Source organism: Amblyomma maculatum, chromosome 5, assembly GCF_055883805.1.
Source record: "Amblyomma maculatum isolate TAMU_Amacu chromosome 5, ASM5588380v1, whole genome shotgun sequence".
Taxonomy (NCBI): Eukaryota; Metazoa; Arthropoda; class Arachnida; order Ixodida; family Ixodidae; genus Amblyomma; species Amblyomma maculatum.
Window position 1 is genome coordinate 40,688,888 of NC_139348.1, and position 25,666 is coordinate 40,714,553.

General features: G+C 47.6%; 1 protein-coding gene across 1 annotated transcript in view; it reads left to right on the forward strand.

Moving 5' to 3' along the window:
• The first annotated feature begins 2,210 nt into the window (after positions 1–2,210).
• LOC146188123 (globin-like) overlaps positions 2,211–25,666 on the forward strand; it is a 130,643-nt gene continuing 107,187 nt past the window's right edge. The window contains exon 1 of the mRNA XM_084603651.1: positions 2,211–2,514. Coding sequence (XP_084459777.1) covers positions 2,372–2,514 — 143 coding nt within the window. The 5' untranslated portion in view covers positions 2,211–2,371. The remainder of the gene's footprint in view (positions 2,515–25,666) is intronic.

The following is a 25,666-nucleotide window of genomic DNA, read 5'->3' on the forward strand; positions in this document are numbered from 1 at the left end:
CAATTTACTTATTAGACTGTTTATATGATCATCCCATTGTAATGCTGATGTAAAATATACCCCCAATACCTTAACACTGTCTACCACGTCAATCGGTTCGGATCTAAATATTATGTTTTCATGTAACGAAACTTGTTTTCCTTTTGGTCGAAAAACAACTACTTTTGTTTGTTCGCGTTACTTTTCAATTGATTGTTACGAATCCAGGAGTCTAATTTAGGCAAAAAACTGTTCACTTTAAGGATTCCTTCAGCTTCAGAAAGGGATGATACCAAAGCACTTTCATTATTAATTTAAACAGCGCGAACACGAAGACAAAGGAAAAGATAAAAGAAAGCCACAGTACAAGCGCTGACTCACAACTATGCCTAAGCCCTTTTCACCAAGGCCCAGATAAAAACAAACATGACGAAAACGAAACAATCACGTGAAACAACCCCTTGGTTCACCTGCTGCACAAAAAGTCACTCAAAAAAGACACCTATTTGCTTAAAAGAGCAAGAGAAGTCTTGCTGACACAATTATTGTCCGTTGAAATAAAATATGATTCCACTATCTCTCTCGTCATCTTTTTTTTTCTTTTTTTTTTTGTGGCGATACAAAATCCTAACCTTGTCCAATTTAGGAGTTCACTTCTTCTTCTCCTTCTTCATTGTTTCACATGAATGGCAATGTGGCAACAATGAAATGATTTATACAACCATTAGATACCAACACATTTTCAAAATCCATTTTCTTCGGACTATTATTGCTCATGTCAAGATTAAAATCACCGGTAAGTATCACATTGTACCTATTTTGGTTAACAAGTGACAAAAGATTATCAAGAACACAAAGGTTTCGGAGACAGAACCGTCCGGAAGGCGGTAGCAAGTGGCAACTACGACGTCATTCACTTGGAGGCAAGCAACCTCATAACCGTCTGTAACGCAAGTAAATTCTTACAGCAAGGCAGGCTGCAGAAGACAGCTGACTAGCAACCCCCCCCCCCCCCCCCCCCCCCCCCCTGTTGCTGCAGGCTGCATTTCGTGCAAATAAATTAAAGCCTTACTAGGAAGTCGCTGCTATATGCCACCTGCCGAGAACCACTTGTATGATTATCTGCTAGTGGAACTTTTCAATTGTAATCTTTGCGTACCCTAAAGGCAAACCCGTGTATCTATCAGTCGGCTTTTACCCGCTTTCCTCGTCTCCACTGAAACAATCTCGTTTTCATTCTACCTGACTCAAGTAATGGCATAACGTGCAAGCTAATGTTGTATTTTGCGGTGAGAATGCACCCACTGAAACTTCTTTAGTGTTCCTAACCTCGACTCACGCATGTAAGCGTTGGTCGAACATCTAGAGGAATCCCCCAGGATGGAGTAGATTTGTAATAAGGGAGTAATCACTCACTTATTACACATGTAGATAGATCACTTTATGAATTTTTCTGCTCAATACGGGCCTCCCGCGCGAAAATGCTTCGTTATGCCTTGAGCACTTAAGACGCAGTATATTATCTTTCCGAAGGCCGTGGATTCTATAAGGTGTTAGCATTAACAGTGGATTCATATTTCATCTCTATGATAGGTGACATTATAGCGACAGATTCGAACAGCAACACGCAGCAAGGTCGTCGAATCTTTAATATGCACGGACTTACTCATCGGCTTTCCCATCTAAAATGTGATCGGTTTGAAATTATTCAAGCTATCAAATCTTTCAATCATAATCTTTCCTTAATAAACCTAAATATTCTTGTCTCATCAGCTAAGTCACGAACGTTCGCGTTTTGGGCAATACATTTGAACTAGTTTTCTTTTTAGCTCTTGGTGGAGTCAAATGGCGCGCCCAATTGAGTTCAACCAAATACAACCAGACGGCGCTGTCGTTTTTATTGCGTCATGTTCTCCCGGCCATGACGTAACGCCCAGGTGAGAGATGAAAAAATTTAAGAAGGGAGAGCGCATTGACTGCGCGGAGCAAAAATTAATAAATAAAATTACACCACAAGACTGGATGACGCTCAACAGGCGTTGCTCCGCTGTCTGTCGCTCGTTCGAACTGTGCCGCTCGGTCGACCGGCCGGTCGCCACTCGCTTGGAGAGCGCGCCAAAATTCACGAGTTTGCCGCGTTTTGACGTCTTGTCACGTGACCCTACGTCACGACTCACGAATGAGCCAATGGCGGCGCTGGCGTAGCCTTTCCTCCTTTCTCCCTCCTTCGCTTGCTTGCCCCCTGGCGGAGGCGGCAACGGCGGCAGCAGCGCCGGCGTCGTCTGCTCGCCGATAATATATACCCGGGGTCGCGTTCCCGGGCGTTTCATGGAGTACGCTGCCGTTCGCCGAGCGCGTTTAGCCGGGTGGTGCGAGTGCGACGACGTGCGACATGGGCAGCATCGTGTCGAGCCAGCAGCAGGACGTGCCGGACCCCAAGACGGGGCTCACGCCACGAGAGAAGGGCCTCGTGCGTGACACCTGGGCTCTGGTGCGCAAGGACGTCAAGGCTAACGCGATTGCCATCTTCCTCACGTAAGTCTCCTCTCCCTCTCTATTCGGTGCCCGCTCGTTTTGCGCGGCGTTTCGCGCCTCGGGGGACGACGCTCTCCGCTGCCTGGCCTAGTGCTTCGCGTGTGCGTCTGTGAGCACCGGCCGCCCCGGAATGTTGATTTCTCGAACTCCTTGCGATGCTGGCCGCTTGCATCAAGGGTGCCCGGTGGGACGTTCTTCGAGAGCTCTTTTCCTCGATTCCCCCGAGGACGCGTTTTAAGTTCAGCGGCGACTCCTCGATTCTGTACCGCGTGTTCTTCAGTTTCGAGTTCGGCAGATATGCTTGTCCGTTCACAATGTGAAGATGCATTTCAACATCGAACTCTCAGCACTTACGCCTGCATTATTTCCATAGCCCATCTTACCTGCCACAACTTGAAGAGAGCAAGTAATTTTAACAAAACATATGACTCGAGCAATTAAAACTTTGTATGAGTGGTCGACTAAGGTAGAAATGCTATGGACATCTTAGACGCTAAAGCTTCCTCCCTGTCATCTTTTGAACTATTCGGCTTGTGAGGGGGCGGTGTGGTCAGTGCTTGTCTGGCACGCACACGTGCCTGTAATTGATTGCCTTCTCTTATCGCTAGCAGACGACGCGACTTCACTTTCTGCATCTCTGCTTACCAGATGATCCGCAATGCTGACGCAGCGCACGTTGCCTTTTGAATGGTGGTAAACAGTAGGGTAGTTGGCAGGCTATCTTATCTCTTCAGAGCTCTAAGCACGACTTCCTAACCATGAACACGCGTTTTTCTTGTTTCCTGTGCTGAATCTGCAGAAAAAAAAAAAAAAAAAAAGCGTAGGCCGACATTTGTTCTGAGGATATCGCGAAACCTGAGCTATCTAAATGGTCTGGTTACAACTGCTTGCCACTAACGAGACATTGACGGTCAGCTGCAGTGTTAGCTGTGCAAAAGAGCACAGAATGAGGGCCGCACTTTGTAGAAATTTGCAGGGGGTTTCTTTCGTCATAACGAAGAAAAAACAGCGAAGCGCCAAACTTAGTCTTTTTATTTCCAGTCGCTCCTGTTTCACTCTATGCTGCAAAGAAACAAAAAATCGGACATGGGGCAAGACGAAGTTTAGCCACACCTTTCGCGGACGCTTTTGCCATTTTGCTTCCGCGATTTGAAGGAGTTGTGTCCAGATATGAATATAGATGAGATTATTGCGTGGGAAGGCACAGAAGTTGGCCGGAAACTTTAATTTTTGGTCTTCTACTCTGCTTTGGAAAAGGGGAAGAAAGAGGAGCGCGGTGAGAAGAGATATGAAAATGTATACCGGCAACTTTTATCACAATCGTGAGTCGAGTCCGTCTCGTTCAAGAAGTGGAAGATAGCCTGTGACATTTACAACTCTCCGACCTCACCCTGCAACTAGTGGCTTTTCCTTCAGGATAGATCTGGTGTGAGAACTCTTGAAGGAAGCGGCTAGCGTTAGCATTTCCTCCCCATATCCTGGATGCCGCGTTAGTATCCACGTCTCAATCCACTCTCGGTGACTCCACAATTGGAACGCTGTCCAATTCAATGCAAGTACTCGCCAATGAAAGCCACGTGTAAACGCAGTGTGCGTAGCAAGCACGCATGATGACACGGAATTCGGCGCTGAACAGAAAATGTCTTTATCGGATGCAACCTTTTGAGACGATTGTGTCGGGAGTCTGGCTGGGCCCAGTAAGTCCCCGTCGCACTCCTCATACAATTCGAAAGAAGACAATTGGTGGCTTCCGGTCTAGAAAAAAAAAAGGCACTGATGTTCGGATGCCGCTGCAGAGGGCGTTGTTTTCTTCAACATCGGTCTGCTCGTTTTCGTCGAGCGGACAGTGTGCAGGGATTGACTGAAACACTAAAATGGGGCCTTGGTCACGAGCAGATGAAAGGAGCTTAGCGATTTCGATTGCTAGAGACTGTTAGGCGACGTGGCCCAAACTCCTCAAAATTCTTAACGCAGGCTTTGAATCCCACATATATGGTGAATCGCTTCCCGAAGGACCACATTCTCGGCAGCGGTTGATGGAGAATTGCGCCCCAAAAAGGAACTGCCGATTCGTTTGCTTTGTGGGTGTGACCACGGCTGCTGTCGATGCTTAATGTGACACAGATCCGTCAGTGTATACGTGAATATATTTGCGATATTCTGACCGGGTGTCGCCGGAGTAATTTGCTGCGCTTTCCACAAATCGGAACCACAGATTTCTTCAATATACCAGAAACATGCAGGCGCACCCAAGTCTTATCTATCACCCATGGTGGTTGGGCGGGATAATATGGGAGGGCACATAACCGGCGGTGATTGATGGCAGCGGAGTGTACTTGAAAAACTGCCGCCTACGGCCGCTCATACAGAACTTTCATCGGTAGTTGACAGCGTTGCCGTGTAAGTTTAGGCGTAGGCACACATGAAGTGGTTCATGTGACAGGTACAGCGCTCGGTTAGACCTCATCTGACGCCTTATTCAAGGCGAAGGACATGGAGGATATTGGTAGGCCTTTTGTTCACACACACTTATATATATATATATATATATATATATATATATATATATATATATATATATATATATATATATATATATATATATATATATATATATATATATATATATATATATTATATATATATATATATATATATATATATATATTATTCCTCAACCGTGACAGACACTGGCCTTTGGTAATTACCCATTATGTGCGGTTGTAGACATGCGGTATTGAAAGCATATGCTCGCACAACGCATTATTTTCACAAGAGGGTGCGCACATCGACTGCGAGATGCAAAGCTCCCATCAGCGGCCGCTGTGAACACCGCGCAGCGCGAACCGTGAACACCGCGCAGCGCGAACCCAAACCTAACTTCATACTAGATATTCACGTAACATTTGTATAGATTTGTGGTTTGTCCGCTTCAAATAACATCTAGCATCTTTTTCAAGTCTGTCGCGCGGGTGCCTACTCGCTTGAAGGACAGCCGTTGCCAGGGAGACCGAATTTTTCTACAGTGCAATGGTTCTTTGGACGACGTTATTAAAGGAAGTGCTGCATTCTTTATCTGCCACATATACAGACAGGGAAGCAAGCATTTTGTGTACAGAGCCAGATGTCCTAGAAAAGGAGGTTGCACGTAACTCGAGGCTGTGCCTATTAGCTGATTGGTTGTCACTTCTGTAAGAAACTCGGAAGGGGTGATATCAACGCACGTATACTATGGCCTGTCGTATATATCAGGTGCTGCAGATATCGATAGCGTCGAACTTTGCTGTTATGAAAACCTCGTCCGTAGATATCATTTTTGCGAATGTTGTGAGAACGAAAAGCATCCAAGAAAACGTCTTGGAGTCCTGTGCGCAAATCCCGTGTCAAATAAAATGTGAGCCGGAGCCTGCTTCATGAATGGAGATGAGCCAAGTCAGTTCGGGCTTCATATACTGTTTCGAGCGTAATTTTATTGTTTTATTCGCCAGCGCTATACCTTCTCAGCGACTGCCGAGGATATGAAGGGGTCGGCGGGTGATCTGAACCCAGATAACGACGGCCGCTATAACGTCGGCACGGACGAAGCCATGGTGTGCCTCTTACAGTGAACGTTATAACGTTTAGTTGGGCAAGCTGATGATGGGGGTCTTTATAATTTTATTATTATACTCCAAATAGCCGATGAAGACACCGACCAACAATACTAGCCGCTGTCTTCTTTTAAGGCGAAAGCCTTCAATGGCTCATGCTGTCGTGGACAATTGTCTCTCGCTTTTGCGGCGGCTCTGATTGGCCGAGGGGGATGACGTCATAGTGGTCTCGACCAATCACAGAGCGCCACCACCGTATGCGCTAATGCGTGCCTTATATGGCCATATGCCAATCAATGATCAATTACTAATACTAATTAATTGATGACTGGATAACTAATTCATTATATTAAAGTAATTAGCGATTAATTCACCTATTAATAATTACCTCCCCATTGCCTATTAGTCAATTATTATTAATGCCGAATAAATTAATATTAATTAGTGGCTATTGCGTAGCAGAATGCGGCACTCAGGCTTTCACCTTTCACTGCTTTAGTGACTAAGTCGTCGTAATTTGTTTATTTTTTTGCGTCCTGTACGCATCTACCACTTCGCTACTATATTCATTAATTTAGAATACGTTCTGGCTAGTGTATTTTACATTGTCGTAGTATGAACGATAAACAAGGCTCTCTCGTTAGTGATTGCAGGAGAAGCCTGCTACTCGCCTTTATTTGCTTGCGGTGAAATTAAAATGTTTCCTATCGCGCGCAGTGAATTTTGTTTATTGTTACTTCCCCGTTGTGCTCACACCGTAGATATTTTAGGCACCATTTTATAAAGAAAATTTAGATCAACTCTTCAGATAACGTTCTGCGAACAAACTAGTGTCAGATCTAGAGTTTCACATCGAAAAAAGAAGAAATCGAAAGTTCATATGCTGGCATTAGGGAAATTGTTTCATGTTTTTCATTAGTGGTGGTGTTGAATTGCTCTAAATTGTTAAGAATATATATATTATAAAAAAACATGTATCTTTACGGCTTGTACGGATAACAGACTTTCGCCTTTCTCTCATTTTGGGGAATTTAGCTCTTCTCGTAACGACGCTCTTCAGTTGTAGCTGGTCTCTGGAGCATGTTCGTATTTGAGGAGACTTCAGGAGCAGAGACACTCAAGACGTGAGGAAGGTACATACGTACGCGTGCTTTCAGCAGCATTTATCTGACGATAAGCTTTATTTTTTTTTTTTTCAATTCGTATTTACATATTTGCACAATGCGACGCGCGTGCTCAAAATCCTCTGTTAGCAAGTTATGTATTGGAGCATGGACAAGAATACGGTCACGTACGCGTCGAAGTGCGTTGCTGTGTCCTCCGCCTTGTTCTAGGGTGAAGCAGGCAGTGGTGGAATGGACGGAAGAAAAAAATTTTCGGGCCCCTAAAGGCTTAGATGTCGATTGGAGTTGGTCCTGCAGATGAACCAACTCAAGCAACAAGTCGACAACAGCTCCAAGTGAAAACGTGCGAGCTGGAGAAATGAGCCACTCCAGCAAGTACGATGGGAGTGGAGTGGGGAAAATTAAAGTGGGCTTACCGCGCGAGTGCAATGGGCTGGAAGCGTGTACAGCGTTTCACTTCGCTGTGCGCGCTCTCTACTGTGTCACATGTTTTTGGCGGAGAGTACACCAGTGCAACCCTAAACTGGCCCGAGGAGTGCATTTTAGTGTGAAATCGCTGATCCAGAGAACTACTCCCAGCAAAATCCTCCTTGCGTTGCTGAATGTGGAGTAATAATCATCTTAGACGTAATCGCTCAGAAAGTAGAAGAAAAGACAACCAGACGCTGCCGGTGGGATTGGAACCCATGGCCTCAAATTTTGCGTCGGTGCTCTACCGCTGGGCTGTGCGATGGCTGTTTCTTAACTATTCACGTTGCGTCTTACCTATTCTCGAGAGTGTTCGCCAGTGCTATCCTCCTCCTTACCGGTGGACGTGGAACGTCTTATGAAACGGCGCACGTCACGCATAACGTGGTCTAACTGGGAGGGCGGTAGCTGTGTTATAGCCCCCTAACGCTGCCTATGATGTCAACGTTGCCAGATTCGAAGCCCCAGAAAACAAACGCAGGGAAAATGATGATTTGGTTTGGTTTGTGGGATTTAATGTCCCAAAGTGACTCAGGCTATGAGAGACGCCGTAATGGAGGGCTCCGGAAATTTAGACCACCTGGGGTTCTTCAACGTGCACTGACATCGCACAGCACACGGGCGTCTTGCTTTTCGCCTCCATCGAAAAGCAGCCGCCGAGGCCAGGATTCGATCCCGCATACTTGGGAACAGTATAGTCGAACGCCGTAACCACTGCGCCACCCTGGCGGGGGAAAATGATTAACCTCGTTATATCAAAAAATGCCAACAACACGAGAACAGCTTAGGGATTTGTGTGTGTGTGTGTGTGTGTGTGTGTGTGTGTGTGAGTGTGTGTGTGTGTGTGTGTGTGTGTGTGTGTGTGTGTGTGTGTGTGTGTGTGTGTGTGTGTGTGTGTGTGTGTGTGTGTGTGTGTGTGTGTGTGTGTGTGTGTGTGTGTGTGTGTGTGTGTGTGTGTGTTGATGAACGCGAAGTAATAATTAATCTTGGTGGTAATTGGTTAGAGAGTGGAAGAAAAAACAATAAATCTTTGCTGCGAAGCTTCATGTTCGCGCAGTTGCCAGTCGAGTTCGCTTTCGCTCCAGTTGTCTCGTCTGAGCGCGCAGTGCTTGAAGATGAGCAGCCAACCTCCGAAATTTTGCGCTGCTCAAGTTTACAAACTCAGCGGAGCTTGAGTGTGATTACATGAACACTCTTACGTCGTCCAGTGTTTCGAAAATGGCGGCGCCGAGCGAACTGAACTTAATCGTCCACACGCGTGATAAACACCCACGCAGAGAGAAGTCTACAATGTTGTGCCTTATTTTCGGGCTTGCGGCGAAGACGCCGACCTAGTGATGGTAGCCTACAGTGCGGGCTCTTAATTTTTGTATTCGTTTTTTTTTTTCTATCTGTCGGGCCGCCGAGGCCACGACCAGAACCTGGTGGTGAAGGGACGTGTCTCTTGCAGGCTTCCTCTCTTGGCCACCACAGAGCGGTCCGACGTACCCACATATAATACGCGCACGAAAATGCACCAGCAGGAGGAAAAACGACGACCTTTCAGCAGCGCTGTCGATCCGTCGTTTGGGGCTGCCCCTCGTACCGCATTTGCTCGCTTGTTATAGTTCCGTGGCGAGTATTCGAAATCACCGTGATCGTGCATTTCCCGAGGATACATTATATGCTGTGTGGCGCGCTACGGCATTTCTAAGGCGTCGACTGCACTTCCATTGTTACCTTTGCATTTCCGTGCCCGCTGGCAATTTCTAAAATAAAAATTGGCGGGAATACACCGACTGAAACGATCTCGGTAGCTAGCAGTCCAGCACAGTAATTAGCGTTCGTGGTAAGGAAAATAAGCGCCCGTCAATTTTGAACACCGGTAATATTTGCGTGTTAGCGTAACGCACTGGAGCACGCGAAGGTTGACTTAACTAACGTAATGTTTTGTGCAGCAGCCTAGGATATTGCAGGTTGCTTTACATTCACACTTAGTTAAATTGGTTCACAGGAAGGGAAAGGCGCAGTAAACTGTCACACTTGCTCTGTGGACACCCGAACCGCGCCGTAAGGGAAGGGAGGAAGGTGGAAATGAAAGTGGAAAGAGAGAAAGAGGAGCCGTAGTGGAGGGCTACGGAGTAATTTCGACCACCTGGGGATCTTTAACGTGCGCTGACATCGCAAAGCACACGACGCCTCTTCGTTTCGCCTCCATCGAAACGCAGCCGCCACGGTCGGGTTCGAACCCGGGAACTCCGGCACAGTAGTCGGGCGTCTTACCACTGCACCACCCCGGCGGGGCTCACACTTAGTAGCAGTTTACATATTCGAGCAAAGTCGCGACCGTTGAAATGCATTTGTAAGGCAGAAATACACGCTGTTAAAGCACGCTAAAACGTTAAATTACGTCAAAATGCGAGAACGGTAAGTGTTACGTTAAGAAACAGGAAGCTCGCAGAGTGGTCACGCGGGGTTAATGACATTCTAGTCCAAATCAAGAATAACGAAAAATAACCGATGTTCGTTAAGGCTGGCAGAGTAGATTTCAAGGAGGCAAGCGTAGCAAGAGCGGCAGAAAATTATTTCGGCGGATGAAATTATGAAGTTTGCGGGGATTAATCAAATAGTATGCAGCCAGCGTAAGATCGTGTTTACCGGAGGGAGAGGTCTTTTGTCTGGGAATGGGTATAGTCGGGCCGATGATTGTAATAACATTCATGACGATGAAAGTACGCACCGCCTAGCAGGGTGGTACGGATGCATAAATTACGCTGTTAAGTTATAGCCAGAATTTCAGAAAAGAGTACATCTGAACCAAGCATTAGAAAGAAGGCTTCCACCTTGTAGTGGGTCTGCACCTGAAGACAGCTGTCGGTGGTATCCATTTGGCGGCAGCGAAGCGTCGTATACGAAAGAAGCGCCATGTGCGCTGCCTATAGGCGCGCGAATGCGGCACCCTCGGAGGGCTCTGAGCGGAAAAGCCTCCTCGTCGATCGGCGACGGGGGCGCAACAGCAGCCTTCGAGCGCTCTGCCGCAACAGTTGGTCGCCATCGGCGGCGCATGCCGCGGACGCCGGTCGCTGCTCCGACGCGTGCGTGTAGTAATAATATTATCACGCGCGTACTTCATGCAGGGCTTTAAACGAGGCCTTCGGTCATTATTTACCTGCCTGATTTTTTTTTTTGTGTGTGTAGATCTTGCGCAGGTCTGCTCTGACGTTCTGTGGTGACTGCCGTATATGTATACGCTCATATGATAAGGGAATTGATGATAATGTAGTTGAAATAAAGACGAAGTGGCTATGAAGAGGACATGTAGTGAGAATATAGTGAACTGTACGTTATGTCAACAGTGCTGATTTCGAGCAAAGAAAGACGTATATCTTGGGGCGGCAGTCCGTCAGATGGGCGCGTAAGATTATGAAGCTTGTGGAGCCACTGTGGCAACAGTTGCCAGAGCTCCGTGGTAAACTGGGGAACATGGATATGTGTCTTCCAGTGGACGGAGTTAGACTGATGGTGATGATGCTTTCTTTGATAATGCTGCGCTCTTCCATTCGCGCCTTTGCCTTCCTATAAATAAATCATTTTTCTTAATCATTTTCTCGATAAAGGAATAACCAGAACTCGAAATGCAAAAAAAAAAGCCTGTCAAGTATTGTGACCCCCCCCCCCCCCCCCTTTCTTTCTCCTATCATACAGAAGTGAGCTACAGTGAGGGCGAAAATGCATATTAATATCAAAGTGTAGAGCACATGCTTACAGTTGAAAACAAAAAAAAAAACCGAAGCGACCTACTCGTACAGGCAATCAAATTGGAAAGAGCAAACAAATAAACCCAAACCAGAGAACGTACGAGGTGCAAGTGCTAAATGAACGCAGTCCCCGCTGCGGTGGCTCAGAGGTTAAGGCGCTTGACTGCTGATCCCAAGGGTTCAGGATAATCGGAGGCGGCCGCTTTTGATGATTCTGTCTCTCTGTATGGAGGCGAAGATCAAGGCGCCCGTGTGCTGTGCGTTATCAGTGCACGTTAAAAGACTCCAGGTGGTCGACATTTCCGGAGCCCTCCACTACGGCATCCCTTAGAGCCTGAGTCGCTTTGGGACGTTAAACCAGGTAAAGGCGGAGCACTAGAGCAAAACCTTTAGATTCGCTCTTCGTAGTGCGGAGAGGGGCTCAGTTAGGGCTGTCTTGAGGTCCTCTGCTGTGACCTCCATCAAGGAGAGGGACTTGTACGTAACGGATCTCATATAACAACGATGCAGTAATACCGGAAGGCGACCACATTTCTTAATGACGAGCATCTTACAGACCTATAGCTCCAATGGATGAGGGCTGCTCGTTGGAAAAAATTACTCTCAAACACATATGCTTTCACAACTTATTTTGTAGAGAGAGCCACATTGGCCACAGTCTCGCCATTTCGCCGTACCTATCCGAAGAAGAAAAAGGAGAAGAAGACGAATAACTCTGTAGTCGGTAGAGGCGGACGACAACAGCGAGTTGCTCGGACAGAAGGTTCGTTCGAAAGTTGACGGCTCTGTGCCCTGGAGTTCGACGTAGAGACGAGGTCATGCCACTAGAAGTCTTCTACACCCGAATGAGAATGGTCAACGACGAGAGGCAAGGGGTGCTCATACGTGAAGTGATTCCTCTATGGCATAAATAAAGCTGAAACCATAGAGTAAACTACTATGTGCAAAAGCCATGTCTTTACTTTGAAGCCGAACGTAAGCGTAGTCATGCAGATTGCCCTCGCGTAACTCCAGGTTTAACCACAAGCTAAACCACAGCTAATTTTTTTTTTTGTTCAGCCAGTTCTGCGGCACGAGCGAGACAGGAAGTGGAGTGTTCACTTTGTTTCCACGTAGTCGTCGTGCAAAATTTTCAAACGTTTTAGCGTGCTGTGACTTTGCCGATTTGAACGGAGAGGTACTTCTGCGTTTATGCTGAATTACTGTTTAGCATAGGTGAGACGGTGTTGTCGAACAAGAGTAAATATATTCTGTACTAATCATAAGAAAATAGATGCAAAACTAAACCACAGCGCATACGGTCAGATTTTTGTGGGGCAAGCCTGTTCTCTCTCGCTTTTTCCTCTCATTCTCCTCCTCCGTCTCCGCCGGGGTTTGGAGCTCCGTTGTGCAACGTTGTCGATCGAAAGCGGGAGTCTCGCGCGTTTCTTGCATACTTTGCCGGGAGACTTCGGCCGTTCGATTCGCTCCTCGTGACGAAAAACAAACAAAATAAAATCTCCAAGGCTCGCGTGCCAGCAGGACCGTGCGAACCTCTACACTGTTGCTTCGATGTGAGAAGCGTGCACTTTTAGGTTTTTATTTTGGCGCGCATTCTTTATTGCTTTTTACACTTTCGCCGGTAGTATTTGCTGGCTCCGTTCCGTCGTATCCGTTACTGTGGAACATGGCTGACAAATGGAGCAGCTGCGCAGCATTTAGCCGAACGAACGTGGCGAAATAAAGGCAGCCGGTTACTGTGTGCTGGTTCTACCGTGTTGCGTACTTCGTGTGTCGCCAGTTGCTCCCTCTCGGTGCGTGGTTTGTGACATGACGAGAGATTTCATCTTAATTTCGTGAAGGACATTGCGCTTGGGTTATTGTGAAAGCTGTGCCAGCCGAATACGTCCATCCATTTGTGCATTCAATAGCATCCTCTGCAGGCACGTGAACGGCGTTGCACAGGAAGCCTCGTATATATCATGAGTCGAGGTTGGGCGCAGAGCAAAAAAAAAAAAAAAAAATCAGTATTGTATCAGTATCGCTCAAGAGAAAAGTATACAACAGTTGCATCTTACCTGTACTCACCTATGGGGCTGAAACGTGGATGCTAACCAAGAGGGTTCTACTTAGGTTGAGGACAACCCAGAGGGCTATGGAACGAAAAATGGTAGGGGTAACATTAAGAGATAGAAAGCGTGCAGAGTGGGTCAGAGAAATAACTCAAGTTACTGACATTCTAGTGGAAATTAAGAAGAAGAAATGGACATGGGCAGGACATGTAGTGCGAAGAGAGGATAACCGATGGTCGCTGAGGGTAACAAACTGGATTCCAAGGGAAGGAAAGCGTAGCAGGGGTCGGCAGAAAGTTAGGTGGGCGGATGAGATTAAGAAGTTCGCAGGGGTCAAGTGGATGCAGCTAGCACAGAACCGGGTTAAGTGGAGAAATGTGGGAGAAGCCTTCGCCCTGCAGTGGGCATAGTCAGGCTGATGATGATGATGATTGTTGGCAGGCACGTACGTATAGGGTGGGCAGTAATGATCAAGTAATTAACTACGTGCAATAACCATACTTCGTGCTTTCTTGTTAAATCAGGTAAACTTAATCGATTTTGAAGGCCTTTCGTATACACGCGAAATAGTCAGAATGTTTTAGATCGTGGGAGACATAAAGAACCTCACGAGGCTCTTTTTGTGATTATAGAAAGTTGGCGTGATTATACTGTGATTAACATGAATGGATTTTTATGCAGATTATCAGTGTAACGATCAACATTCCCATAAACCTTTGGTCTGTGGGGTTTAACGTCGCAAAGTGACTCAGGCTGTGAGAGACGCCGTAGTGGAAGTCACCGGAAGTTTTGACCACCTGGGGTTCTTTAACATGCACTGACATCGCACAGCACACAGGCGTCTTGATTTTCGCCTCTATCGAAAAGCGGCAGCCGCGGCCGGAATTCGATTCCGCATCCTTGGGCACAGTAGTCTAGCGCCCTAACCACTGCACCACCACGGCAGGGCACTCTGATGACGCTAACAGCAAAACGTTAAACTTGCAAAGGAATCCATCTACTTAGGACAGCGTAGATGAGGATAACGAGAGTGATGTAACTGCTGTGCTTCGGTAAGGCTTCGGTAATTTCGGTTACTTGGTTATTCAAAGTGCACTGCACATCGCACGGTACGTGGACGCCTTGCGTATCGATTCCATCGAAATATGGTCGTGGAAGCCGGGATCAAATCCGCGACTCCGGTTTCATCATCAGAGCGCCCTAACCAGTGTGCCACCGGGACGGAACAGAATTAAATAACCATAGGAGGATAATAATGGGGTGGAGTCCGCTGGGTAGGGGTCTTAAGATCGCGAATCGCAGTCTGCCATTATCCCTCAAGGTCTATGTATATATTTGACACCTCTATCTTACTCACCCATGGGGCAGAATCGTGGATCCTAGGGAAGAGGGTTCTACTTAAATTGAAGGCAACGCAGACAGGTATGGAAGGGAATATGGTGGGCTAAAGCTAAGAGATGGGAAACGTGGATAGTGAGACAGGGAACTAACAAGAGTTAGACATTTTAGTCAAAATCAAAAAGAGGATGGGTGTGAGCAGGACATGTAGTGCGGAGGCAGAATAACCGATGCTCGCTAAGGGTAGCGAACGGGTTCAACTATCGTGCGCTTTGCGGAATGTTCTCAAGTGTTTCGCGCGCCCCGATATTTTACGCTTCTTCGCCACTGAATAGCACTTCATTTTGCTATTTGTTATCGTTAGCTTTATCGAGAGCTTTCAATCTGCGTGTTCGCGGAAGAAAAAGAAGAAACGTCATCAAATCTTGCCAAGCAAAAGTGGATCCTGGTCTAACATTATACAGCACGGGAATGCACGACAATTATGAAATGGAACGAACTCTTACACCGTAAGTTACCTGATAGGCTATAAAAATAACAATCTAGGCCGCGATGACGTAGTACACAAAAAGTGGCCGTCGCAGACGATCAGATATGGTGCACTGCCGTTATATAAATGATATCATAATAATACCTTTATTTTTCCATCATGGTGATGGGAGAGGCAGGGAGAAAAAGCCGAGCTATCGGCTTGTCGAGCCCCCCCCCCCTCCTGAATTAAGGTTAAGAAAAGGCTGCAAAAGGCGCAATGACACCCGTATTCATAAGAGACTAAAATAATGATAGCATTGAACAACGCTAAAAAAAAAAAAACAAGGTCGTTTACTGGTGCTTGAGAGGCGTGCACGAACGACCTGGTAACACTGAACACGCGTGCAAAAGGTGAGCGCAGCGCGCCAGACTGGAGGTAATTTACGAGGGACCGTTGGATGTATCCGAAGAAAGCCTCCTCCAAGGGTGCGCTTCTAGGGGCGCAGTTCATTATCGTGGGAACATCTACGAAACAGCATTCTCTTACGCATCCGAAGAGAGCAAGAAGAAAATGCGTTAAGCGCATCGTGTTAGCGGCCAGGGAGCACGCCTCTGAATTCTTCGCAGGAGCACCTGAACTTGGGCTGCGGAAAGAAAGGGATAGAGAGGAAATCTCTATCCTCTGTGATTTCCTCTCCCTCGGTATCCCTTTATTTCCGCAGCCCCGGTTCAGGTGCTCTTCGTTGCGGTGGTGGTTAGGGCACTCGACTGTTGCGCCTATGGATGCGGGATTGAATCTCGGCCGCGGCTGCTGCTTTTAATTGGTTACAGAGAGGTGTTTGGGTTAGAGACGTATCGGTCTTCTCCCCTCACAATACTAGGTGGAGTCCCTATTCCGGGACCCCATTTGCAAGCAGCGCCGCCCGCGTCCGTTGAACAAAGGCCTTTTGAGCCTTGAGGTCTTGACAGTCGAGCAGGGCCGCCTCCCAGACCTCTCTAGTTGGATGGGGGTTGGGGGGAATAACTGGGTTTGACTGGCACGCCCAGATCATATGGAAGGTGTCAGCCGCCTCCCCAAAGTACTGGCACGCACCATAAAAGGACGGGTTGAAATGTTTAAGCACCTTTGGCCACAATACAGTATTGGTAAACAAATTTATTAGGAGGCGCTCGTCAGCGCGATCCAGTCCCTTACAAGGGGCTGGGTAGCGCTTGTGCTCCTCCTTGTAGTAATCGGTGATGTCTTTGAATGTAAGGGCCAGATTATCTGATTGGGAGTAGGCTTCCAAGGACAGGGAGGTTGCCCGGGGAGAGAGTGCGCGGGCGTCCTGATCGGCCTGTTCGTTTCCCTTGAGTCCCTGGTGACCGGGTGCCCAAATGAGGTTATGCGGAGTTGGGTCTATGTATCGGCAGCTAGATTGCAGTATACGCCGGGCAAGCGGGGGAGCCCACCCCAGCCTATAGTTCCGACATGCCCCTCGCGAGTCGATGATTACGTGTTGCGACTTGGGAATACTGAGAGCAATAGCAATGTCCTCCGCGTGTGTTGTGCTGTAGGCGTTCAAAGTCAGCCCGCTAACTTTTTGTTGTGTACGACTGCAGCCGTATACCACCCCACGTGGTAAGGACCGGCAACGTCCACATAATGCACCTATTGCTGGGGACCATAGTATCGCTCCAACGCTGCCGCGCGCGCCTGGCGACGTCCGTTGTGGTCTTCTTCCACTACGGCGTACATCCAGAGTCTCCTTGGGATTTTAAATCCCATAAACCAAAACAAACCAGGTCGTGTGCATAAGTTTTTTTAACAGCACATGCCAGGGCTGGCAAACATATTTTAATCAAGTTCTTATTTAATAAAAGAACCAAATACAACAAGAAGAAAACATATCTGAAGGTTCTATAGGCCCGGTGTTCCATTCTTTTTAATGTTTAGAACGCACACTGCTCGTGAAAATGTTCTACTTCCTTCCACAAAAAACCAAGAAAATGACACGCTGCATTAGACATTTGGAATGCAGCGTGTGTCATTTTCTTGGTTTTTGTGGAAGGAAGTAGAACATTTTCACGAGCAGTTGTGTTTTATCAGCCAGAAAATCGAGCGCGCGCGTTCTTTTGGCATTGGGTTTTTTTCATGGCATTACTTACAATAATAGCTGTGACGCAGTTGCTGAGATACTATCAATATTTAGCAGGTATATATATACAAATATTATACTTTCTCACTCCACTGGCTTGGCAATCTAGTTAAACACTTCGACGGAGAAACTTTACGATACAAAACCTCATTATGAAGTGAAGTGAGGTGTATATAATATGAGCGAGGGCGATGTAGGATGTGTGCGGATACCCGGTGTTCGTTTTCGCCTTTCGGTATCGATACTCCAAGCATTTCTAAGAGTAAGTTTTCCGAGTGGGGGGGGGGGGGGGGGGGGCTATTGTTTTGACCGAGGAGTTTGTGCTCCCGTGAGTGTACGTCTACAGGTGTAAGGAGGCGCACAAGTGCCGATTTAGGAGGGACGAACGGGAGTTCATGCAAGGAATGCGCGAGTTCCCGGGTTTCGCGCAATATGAGGCTTACTGGGGCGCGAATCCTGGAGTCTAGCTTGGAATGAAAACTAGCTGAAATACCAGTGGAAGGAAAGAATGGCGCAGTGCAAGTCATACGCGCCGTGAAAGCGAGTCGCAAATGGCGTGGACAACAGGAATTAACGACACGAGATAATTGGACGACCGTGAGGCGATTGTGTCTGCTAGCTCTGGCAGGAGCATTCTCAGCGAATACTATTACACGATTCTATAGAGCAAAATGAAGGCGGCTTTAGAAAGTGCTGGAACTTCAGCGAGCAAACTTTCGTCGTTTTTGCCTTGGCAGTGGAGTTGATTTCCACGTTGAAGCGTCTTTTTGATGGGGCTCGACTTTCGATGCCTAAATTTCATCTCATCCTCAGCACCTGGAGGTGCCATTAGTTCCGCTTCTTTTTCCTTCTCATATCCTATCTCAGTCTTCTGCACGATCCTGGTTGGCCCATACGAGACCGGCTTCGGTGAGGAGTGTGTGTACGGCATATCGCACGAGAATTGCATCACGCCGTAAACGCGGCTTTGTTCACGCTTTCTCAAAGCTCGCGTATACAGTTCATGCTGACGCGAGATAGAAGGCCCCGGACGAAACCTGGTAACAACGGCAGGCGTATATCGTACACGCAACGCGCCCGATCCATCTTGAGCGAACTGCGCTCGCCGTCAGCGCACACAGCGCGGCCGAACGCAATTAGAAAGAGGCTCACTCCGGTGTTGCGTCCGCGCTCGGCCAGCGCGTCTCTGGCTTGATGGATTGGGATCCTCCGCGTCGGCGGGCAGCCACCAATTTTTATTTTAAACTTCAATTGCATTTTGCTTGCATTTGTCTATCGAGTATTTTTCTTTTTTTCACTCTTTCTATAGTCGGGGATCGTGTTTTCTTTTTTGTGAAGCGAGCCTGTTAATTAGTAACCCCCGTGTCAATTAAAAAAGAGAGAGAGAGAGAGAGAGATCCGTTTGCGGCTTCGCCCGTTTCATGCTCCGCAGCCTTGAAAAATCAGCAGTGCAGTAGTGTGCCTCTCGCAGGATGTATACTGGGCAGGTGGTGTAGTGGGCAAGTGACGGGCTCTGATATATCCGAGGTTCACTCGGATATATCCGGCGCTCATTTCTCCTTCACTCAAGGAAGTCACCGGACCCGTGATTGGACGGCGGTTGGTGAGACGTCACCAAACCAGGTGACATAGTCGAACTGGAAGTAATGCCACCCCACCCCCCTTTCCCCTGTCTGAAGCCTAGAAAAATCACGAGCATGCTCTTTTTCCTTTTTTTTTGGGGGGGGGGGGGGGGGTGTCATTGTTGTCCTCTAAACTGATGGCACATACCCCCACAGGGGTATCGGCCAAAAATATTGGGTGTCAGACGCTGCGTATTGCGTTGCCTTTGATTGTAACCTTCTCTTCCTCCTCCTCTGCCAGGTAAAAACACTCCAGGAGTAAGATGGTGGGGCTATAGAAGCGATGATTATGGGAGCTTTTCTTGCAATTCTGCCTTTTCGATTTGTTGCGTCGGCTGTCTATAGCGGGTCGCAGTTTATGAAATACCCAGCGCGCCCTCTCCCGCAGCTTCTGCAGCACAGCGTCGGGCTATCAACTAGCTGATCGGAGGTATTGATTCTGTGTACTAGCCGCGGCGTTTTTCGGTAACTTCTTTTACCACTTTCACAAAACCGAACGCGGTCTTTTTCTGTTTTCATTTTTCGCGTCTTAAACGTTGTTAAACTTTAAACCGGAGACTCCGAATCCAAATACTGCTGCCACAACGCGTGCTGCCCGAAAGCTTTTTTGCCAAAGGGTCTGACACGCAGATCTTGTCGAAATTCTGTCGTGAACGAAGTGTTTCGCCATGGGAAACGTGGGAGATAAGTCGAAGACAGCCGTGACAGTGGTTCGCTGTTTCATTGAGCGATGGCCGTGGCCGGCGGTGTTGCATGCGAGGGCGGCAAGGAGGGAATACAAGAGGTGATGAGCGGCAGGGGACGATGTTTTATGCCGACTGCAGGAACGGAGAACAGACACCAAATCGCCAGTGACATTATAGCAAGCAGCGCCGCTTTCACCTGTAGGCCAAGCAGCGGTGTTGCAGGAGCTGTTTGCGAGTCCTGATAACCGAGGAAACGCACTGGACAAATAAGTGTCCAACGAAACTACTTTCATATTTGCTGCCCCATAAGACGCGGCTCTTTGTCATTAAGGAACACCTTTTGCAATATTGATGCATCCGAACTTGTGTGCATCCGAACTTGTCTGGCTCAAATGGTCATTGAATTTCTTGTTTAATATTATTGCGAAAGCAATACTACTCTAGGTTTCGAGCCTTCAGCGTAGCGCGGCGGAAGCCACGTCTTACCCACGTGCCACTGTGACGTCACATCCCACGTGACACAAAAGCGAGGGATGGGCTCCCAACTCAAGTGGTCGGCGTGGCGCGGTCGGTGCCGCGGCTCAGTTGGCAGGAGCTGCCAACTTGGGTCTCTCGTTTCACATGGAACAGTTATGTCAGAATCAACCTGCTAGGACCCTGGCATTCACGTTACCCCTATAGGCCACTAAGGCACGTTCATACGGCTTGGTTAAAGCGAGATTTTATATGTGGGCTGAGGAAGAAGAAATAGAGAAGAAGAAGAACGCTCGGTCACATGCAGCTAATGCTTTCGCTTAATATTTGGTTCAGCAGCGTTGAACTCTTGTAATTTTTATTTCACTTTTCTAGCATATTATTTTCAGACCAATCGTTTTGTTTTGCCTGTGTAAAGTAATTGGTCGTGCTTTCCATTTCGCCTTCTGAGTTAGTTAGCAATCCAATATCAGCAGCAAATTGCAGATAGCGTGTTCTTAATTGCCACTCCCCAACTGTTCCCAATCCAAGCGTCCTTCCTTAAACGAACGTTGAAGGAAGGCATTTGCCCTGCAGTCGGTATAGTAAGGCTGGCAATGATGAATAGCTATAGACAGATCGTGTATGTCACCTTGTCTAACGCTCTGTCTTATTAGGATTTTTTTTTTTTATAGAGGACTATGGTGGCTGTGCGTGCTATCCACAGCTCCCAGTACATATTTTTACTTGTGGTTTCTCTGCACACTGGTTCCACGGCCTGCACGAGTGGTGATCTAGGCTTTGAGTGATCCTGACGCTTTCTCATAATTTACGGAGACTACACATCAGCCACAGGTAAATTCTCTCTATATACTTAATATATCCTGTGGATATGGTCTATTGTCGAATAGCGCTTACGAAAGCCTGTCCCATCCTTTGGTTGACTGAAGTCCAAGGTTGCCCTGATTCCGTTAGCTATTACTATAGTATATACCTTGTAGTTAGCCTACAATAAGCTGATGGGCCAGTAATTTTTCCAGTCCTTAACGTCCTCGTTCTTGTGGATTGCTATGATGTTAGCGTTCTTGTTAGAATCGGGTACACTCGAAGTCTTGAGCATTATACATATGGACAGTGGCCAGTTTTAACACAGTCTCTCCACCGTCCTTCAAGTGACCCCTCACCAGGTACATCGTACCTTTACAATGCTTCGGATGCTTCTTTTACTTTGACTTTCGTTTCCTCTTTTGTTTGGCCTCATTTTACGCATTGTTTCATAGTCTACCGTAATGCTTTTAATTTGATCTTTACGGTTAGATAAGATTGGGATGGAGCGCATTTGGCAAGCACTCGCAGATTATGAGTAGCAGCTTACCGGTATCGCTCAAGAGGAAAGTGTACAACAGTTGCATCTTGCCTGTACTCACCTATGGCGCTGAAACGTGGAGGCTAACCAAGAGAGTTCTACGTAAGTTGAGGACAACCCAGAGGGCTATGGAACGAAAAATGGTAGGGGTAACATTAAGAGGTAGGAAGCGTGCAGAGTGTGTCAGAGAAATAAGTCAAGTTAGAGACATTCTAGTGGAAATCAAGAAGAAGAAATGGGCATGTGCAGGACGTGTGCGAAGAGAGGATAACCGATGGTCGCTGAGGGTAACAAAGTGGATTCCAAGGGAAGGAAAGCGTAGCAGGGGGCGGCAGAAAGTTAGGTGGGCGGATGGGTCAAGTGGATGCAGCTAGCACAGAACCGGATTAATTGGAGAAGTATGAGAGAGGCCTTCGCCCTGCAGTGGGTATAGTCAGGCTGCTGCTGATGATGATGATGTTTTATTTCTGCGCTCCTCATCGCATTGGTGGCGGGCAATCGATGGCGGGACAGAGATGTGAAGGCTTGCACCACCTGAGAGAAGCGCTTCCGTGTCGATAAACTTCGATTTAAAAATGTCTTCGCGTGTTTGTCAGAAACGCAGTCGGACGTGTATACGTTTACTCGGCATAAAAATAATCTGCGCAATTCAGTGCAGTAGACTGGACATTTAACCACCACGCGTAAAGCAGACTTCATATTTTATCGAAGGCTTTAGCGCTAAACCATTGACACGTGACGCATCGAACCGATCCTTCGATGCACATCAAAAGACATCACTCGGTCGAAGTTCATCTGATTCCTTTTACTAGACAGCGTGCCGCATAGCTGGCAGATATGTTTTTTGACGTAAAACGATTTGGTATTATTTGAAGATACTTTAACACGGCCGGACATTGCCAGTGAGTAGCCATCAGAGTTCATTAAAGCCAGTGCGAGTTCTGTAAGGTGCAGATGGGGCTTCTTTGTGACATCGTAATTTTGAATAGTTGCAGTCGCTCCGGCTGGGCGGGATCATTTCGAGCCACGCTCACCGTCGTCATCGCTGGCAAGAAAATCGGGGCTCAGACGCTTGTGGGTACACACGTGCGCTTACAAAGTGGCGGAGAAGAGGCGGAAGCCCTAATTCGAAGGCGGGGGAGGAGAGGAGGAGGCAGTCAGTACGCATGGTTCGATTAAGGACGCGTGTAAACGAACCCTCCCCGCTTCTCTTCTTTGTCCAGCACTGTTGACCGTGTTTCCAAGGTCGGGAGGTCTCGCGGGCTAACGAGACAGGCTGCATGCAGAGTGTTTGCTTTGCCCTTTCAGGCCGTCTGAGATGCACGTTGTCTTTCGAGATGGATAAGAGCTTGCGGTAGGGTCTTTTTTTTTTTTTTTTTGCTTTCCTATAAAGCGGTCTTCCCAATCCGCGATTCTGTCGCCCAAATTGAATTAGCTTTTGTCGTGATGCTGGGGCTACGTCGACCCGGCCTTCACTTGGTAGCGTGCAGAGACTCGGGGTTGAAGTAGGACTGAATCTTCTAAGTTGGTGAAATATGTACAAGCAGGTCTACTGGCACTTTGAGAAAACGTATTTACAAGAATATTTACATGAAAAAGAAGGGTACATCAGCAAAATGACAAGCGTTAAGAGTTCTTAGCGAGAAGCGACTGGATGAGCCGTTTACCCAGGGCCCAGAGCGACATTTCGTGCTCTGCAGCGTCCTTAAAAACCCCCTATGTCCAGCCCCTCTCTGAAGATGCTGACCAACCAAATCCAGGGCACGCCCCTCAGGTATCGGCATCCAATCGAACACTTCACTGCACTGATGGTCTGAAGCACTGACTGGTCCGGCATTCATTCGTTGGGCGTGATCACTTGTTGGCGGGAAAAGCTCGGGAACGGCGAGGAGAGGAGGTACATTTCTATTCTTCAGCAAAGAAACCACAAGCTGGTTCTGACAAGGGGTTTTACTTCTCAGAAACCCGAGTGCACGTGGCGCCGCATAGGGCTCCCAACATGGTCCCTTTTCGACAATTGCAAATCTTTCCTGCATTCCCGGGAAATCACTTAATGGCCGTATGAGTCATGCTCCTTTCTTGTCCTGCATGTCAGCGGACATGTCACTCTGTCGTCTCCTTTGGATAGGAGGCATTCATCACTGGAGGATAGCACTTCTCGACTGGAAGGGTGGACAAAAGAAAGAAAGCACTTCCTGCTATTTCCCGCAGGGGGACGTTTCTTTGTGTTTTTCCAGACGTTCTCTTGACAGGGTCAATTTGGCATTTGCAGGTTGTCCACAAAGCAAAACATGCTTACAAAACAGGATTCCTGGAAACAGGCTCACTTAGAGCCATTGGACCATCACCACATATTCACAAAACTTATCCATGCCCACAGGCGAACAATAGAGCGCGCAATTGCGGATGCTTGGTCGTAACAGCCTCCTCCCCCGCCAGAAGAGTCTCGGAGGGCAGCAGTCCCAGCTGCTGCATGAAGAGACGACTTAATGGTCTGCACGTGAACGCTTGAAGCTCGCTGTTGCTTGTCGCGTTGTCTTGATTGTTGTAGGCCAAATTGCTCGAGCTGTCTGAAACTCAACCACATGTCGAAGCAAGCACTCGGCTCCCGTCTGAAGAGACCAGGTCAAAAGAAAACTGCCATTGTTGTTCGAGAAAAGCCCACTCTCAAGACGTTCAGGACCCACGTATTCCTAGAAAACCAAACGTGCTGCTTTACATAGTCACACATATACAAGCGCACGAGAAAAAAAAAAAAAAACCTGATTATCAATTTGGATACATGGTGAGGAACATCTCGGACCGCTTAGAAAGAGCGGCTAAGCGCGTCCGCATTCCCATTTAACTTCCCCTTTTTGTATCTTATTTCAAAATTGTACTGCTGTAAAATCAAGCTCCACCTAAGAAGGCGACTGTTCTTCGATGTCGCAGTTTGCAGCCAAGCCAGGGGACAATGGTCCGTCTCTACGGTGAATTTGGCCCCTCCAAGATAGCACTGCAATTTTTGAATGGCCCATACAATGCAAGCGCATTCTTTCTCTGACGCGCAATAAGCCCTCTCTCTAGAACTCAGTTTTCTGCTCAAGTAGAGCACGGGGTGCTCATTACCGTCGTCATCTCTCTGGCAGAGAACAGCACCTAACCCTCGATCACTGGCATCACACTGGACCGTGAATTCTCGGCCATAGTCTGGAGCTCGCAATACCGGACGGCTAATCAGCACAGCCTTCAGGTTTACGAAGGAGGCTTCCTTTTGTTCGTCCCAGACTACATTTGTCGGTTCTGTCTTGCGGAGAGCGTCGGTCAGAGGGCTAGCCAAAGATGAATAGTTAGGGATGTAGTGATTGTAGTATCCCGTCAGACCTAGGAATGCTCGAATTTCCGTCTTCGTGCTCGGCCGCGGGTAGTCTGCTACCGCAGAAATCTTAATCTCGCTGGGTTTCCTGAAACCTTGACCTACATTGTGACCCAAGTAGTCCACGGTCGCCCTTGCCAGGCAACATTTCTCGGCCTTTACGGTTAGTCCAGCTTGACGCAAAAGGCTCAGTACAGCTCTTAGATGTACCATATGGTCCGCCCATGAGTCGGAAAAAACCGCAATGTCGTCTAAATAAGGCACCGCGAATGTTTCACACCCCTTTAAAACCCTATCCATGAGTCGTGAAAAACAAAATGGAGCATTTTTGAGCCCGAAACTCATCATTGTTGGCTGGTAGCTGCCCGTCGGAGTGACGAAAGCCGCGTATCTGCTGGCGCGTTCAGTGAGCGGTACTTGCCAATATCCTCGAGTAAGGTCCAGCGTAGTCACATATGCCGCTCTACTGACCTGTTCTACTCTCTCCTCAATATTCGGAATAGGATACACTTGATCCCTGGTGAGAGAATTTAGCTTTCGGTAGTCTACCACAGGCCTAGGGTCTTTACCTGGAGCTTCTACTAAGATCATAGGCGAAGCATAATCGCTTTCCGAGGGTTTTATTACTCCCAATTCCAGCATGCGAGTTACTTCCCTATCCAGAATTTCTCTTTGCCTTGGAGAAAATCGGTAGCACCTTGATCGCACTGGCACGTCTGAAGTCAGCTCAATATCGTGCTCAGTCAAATCAGT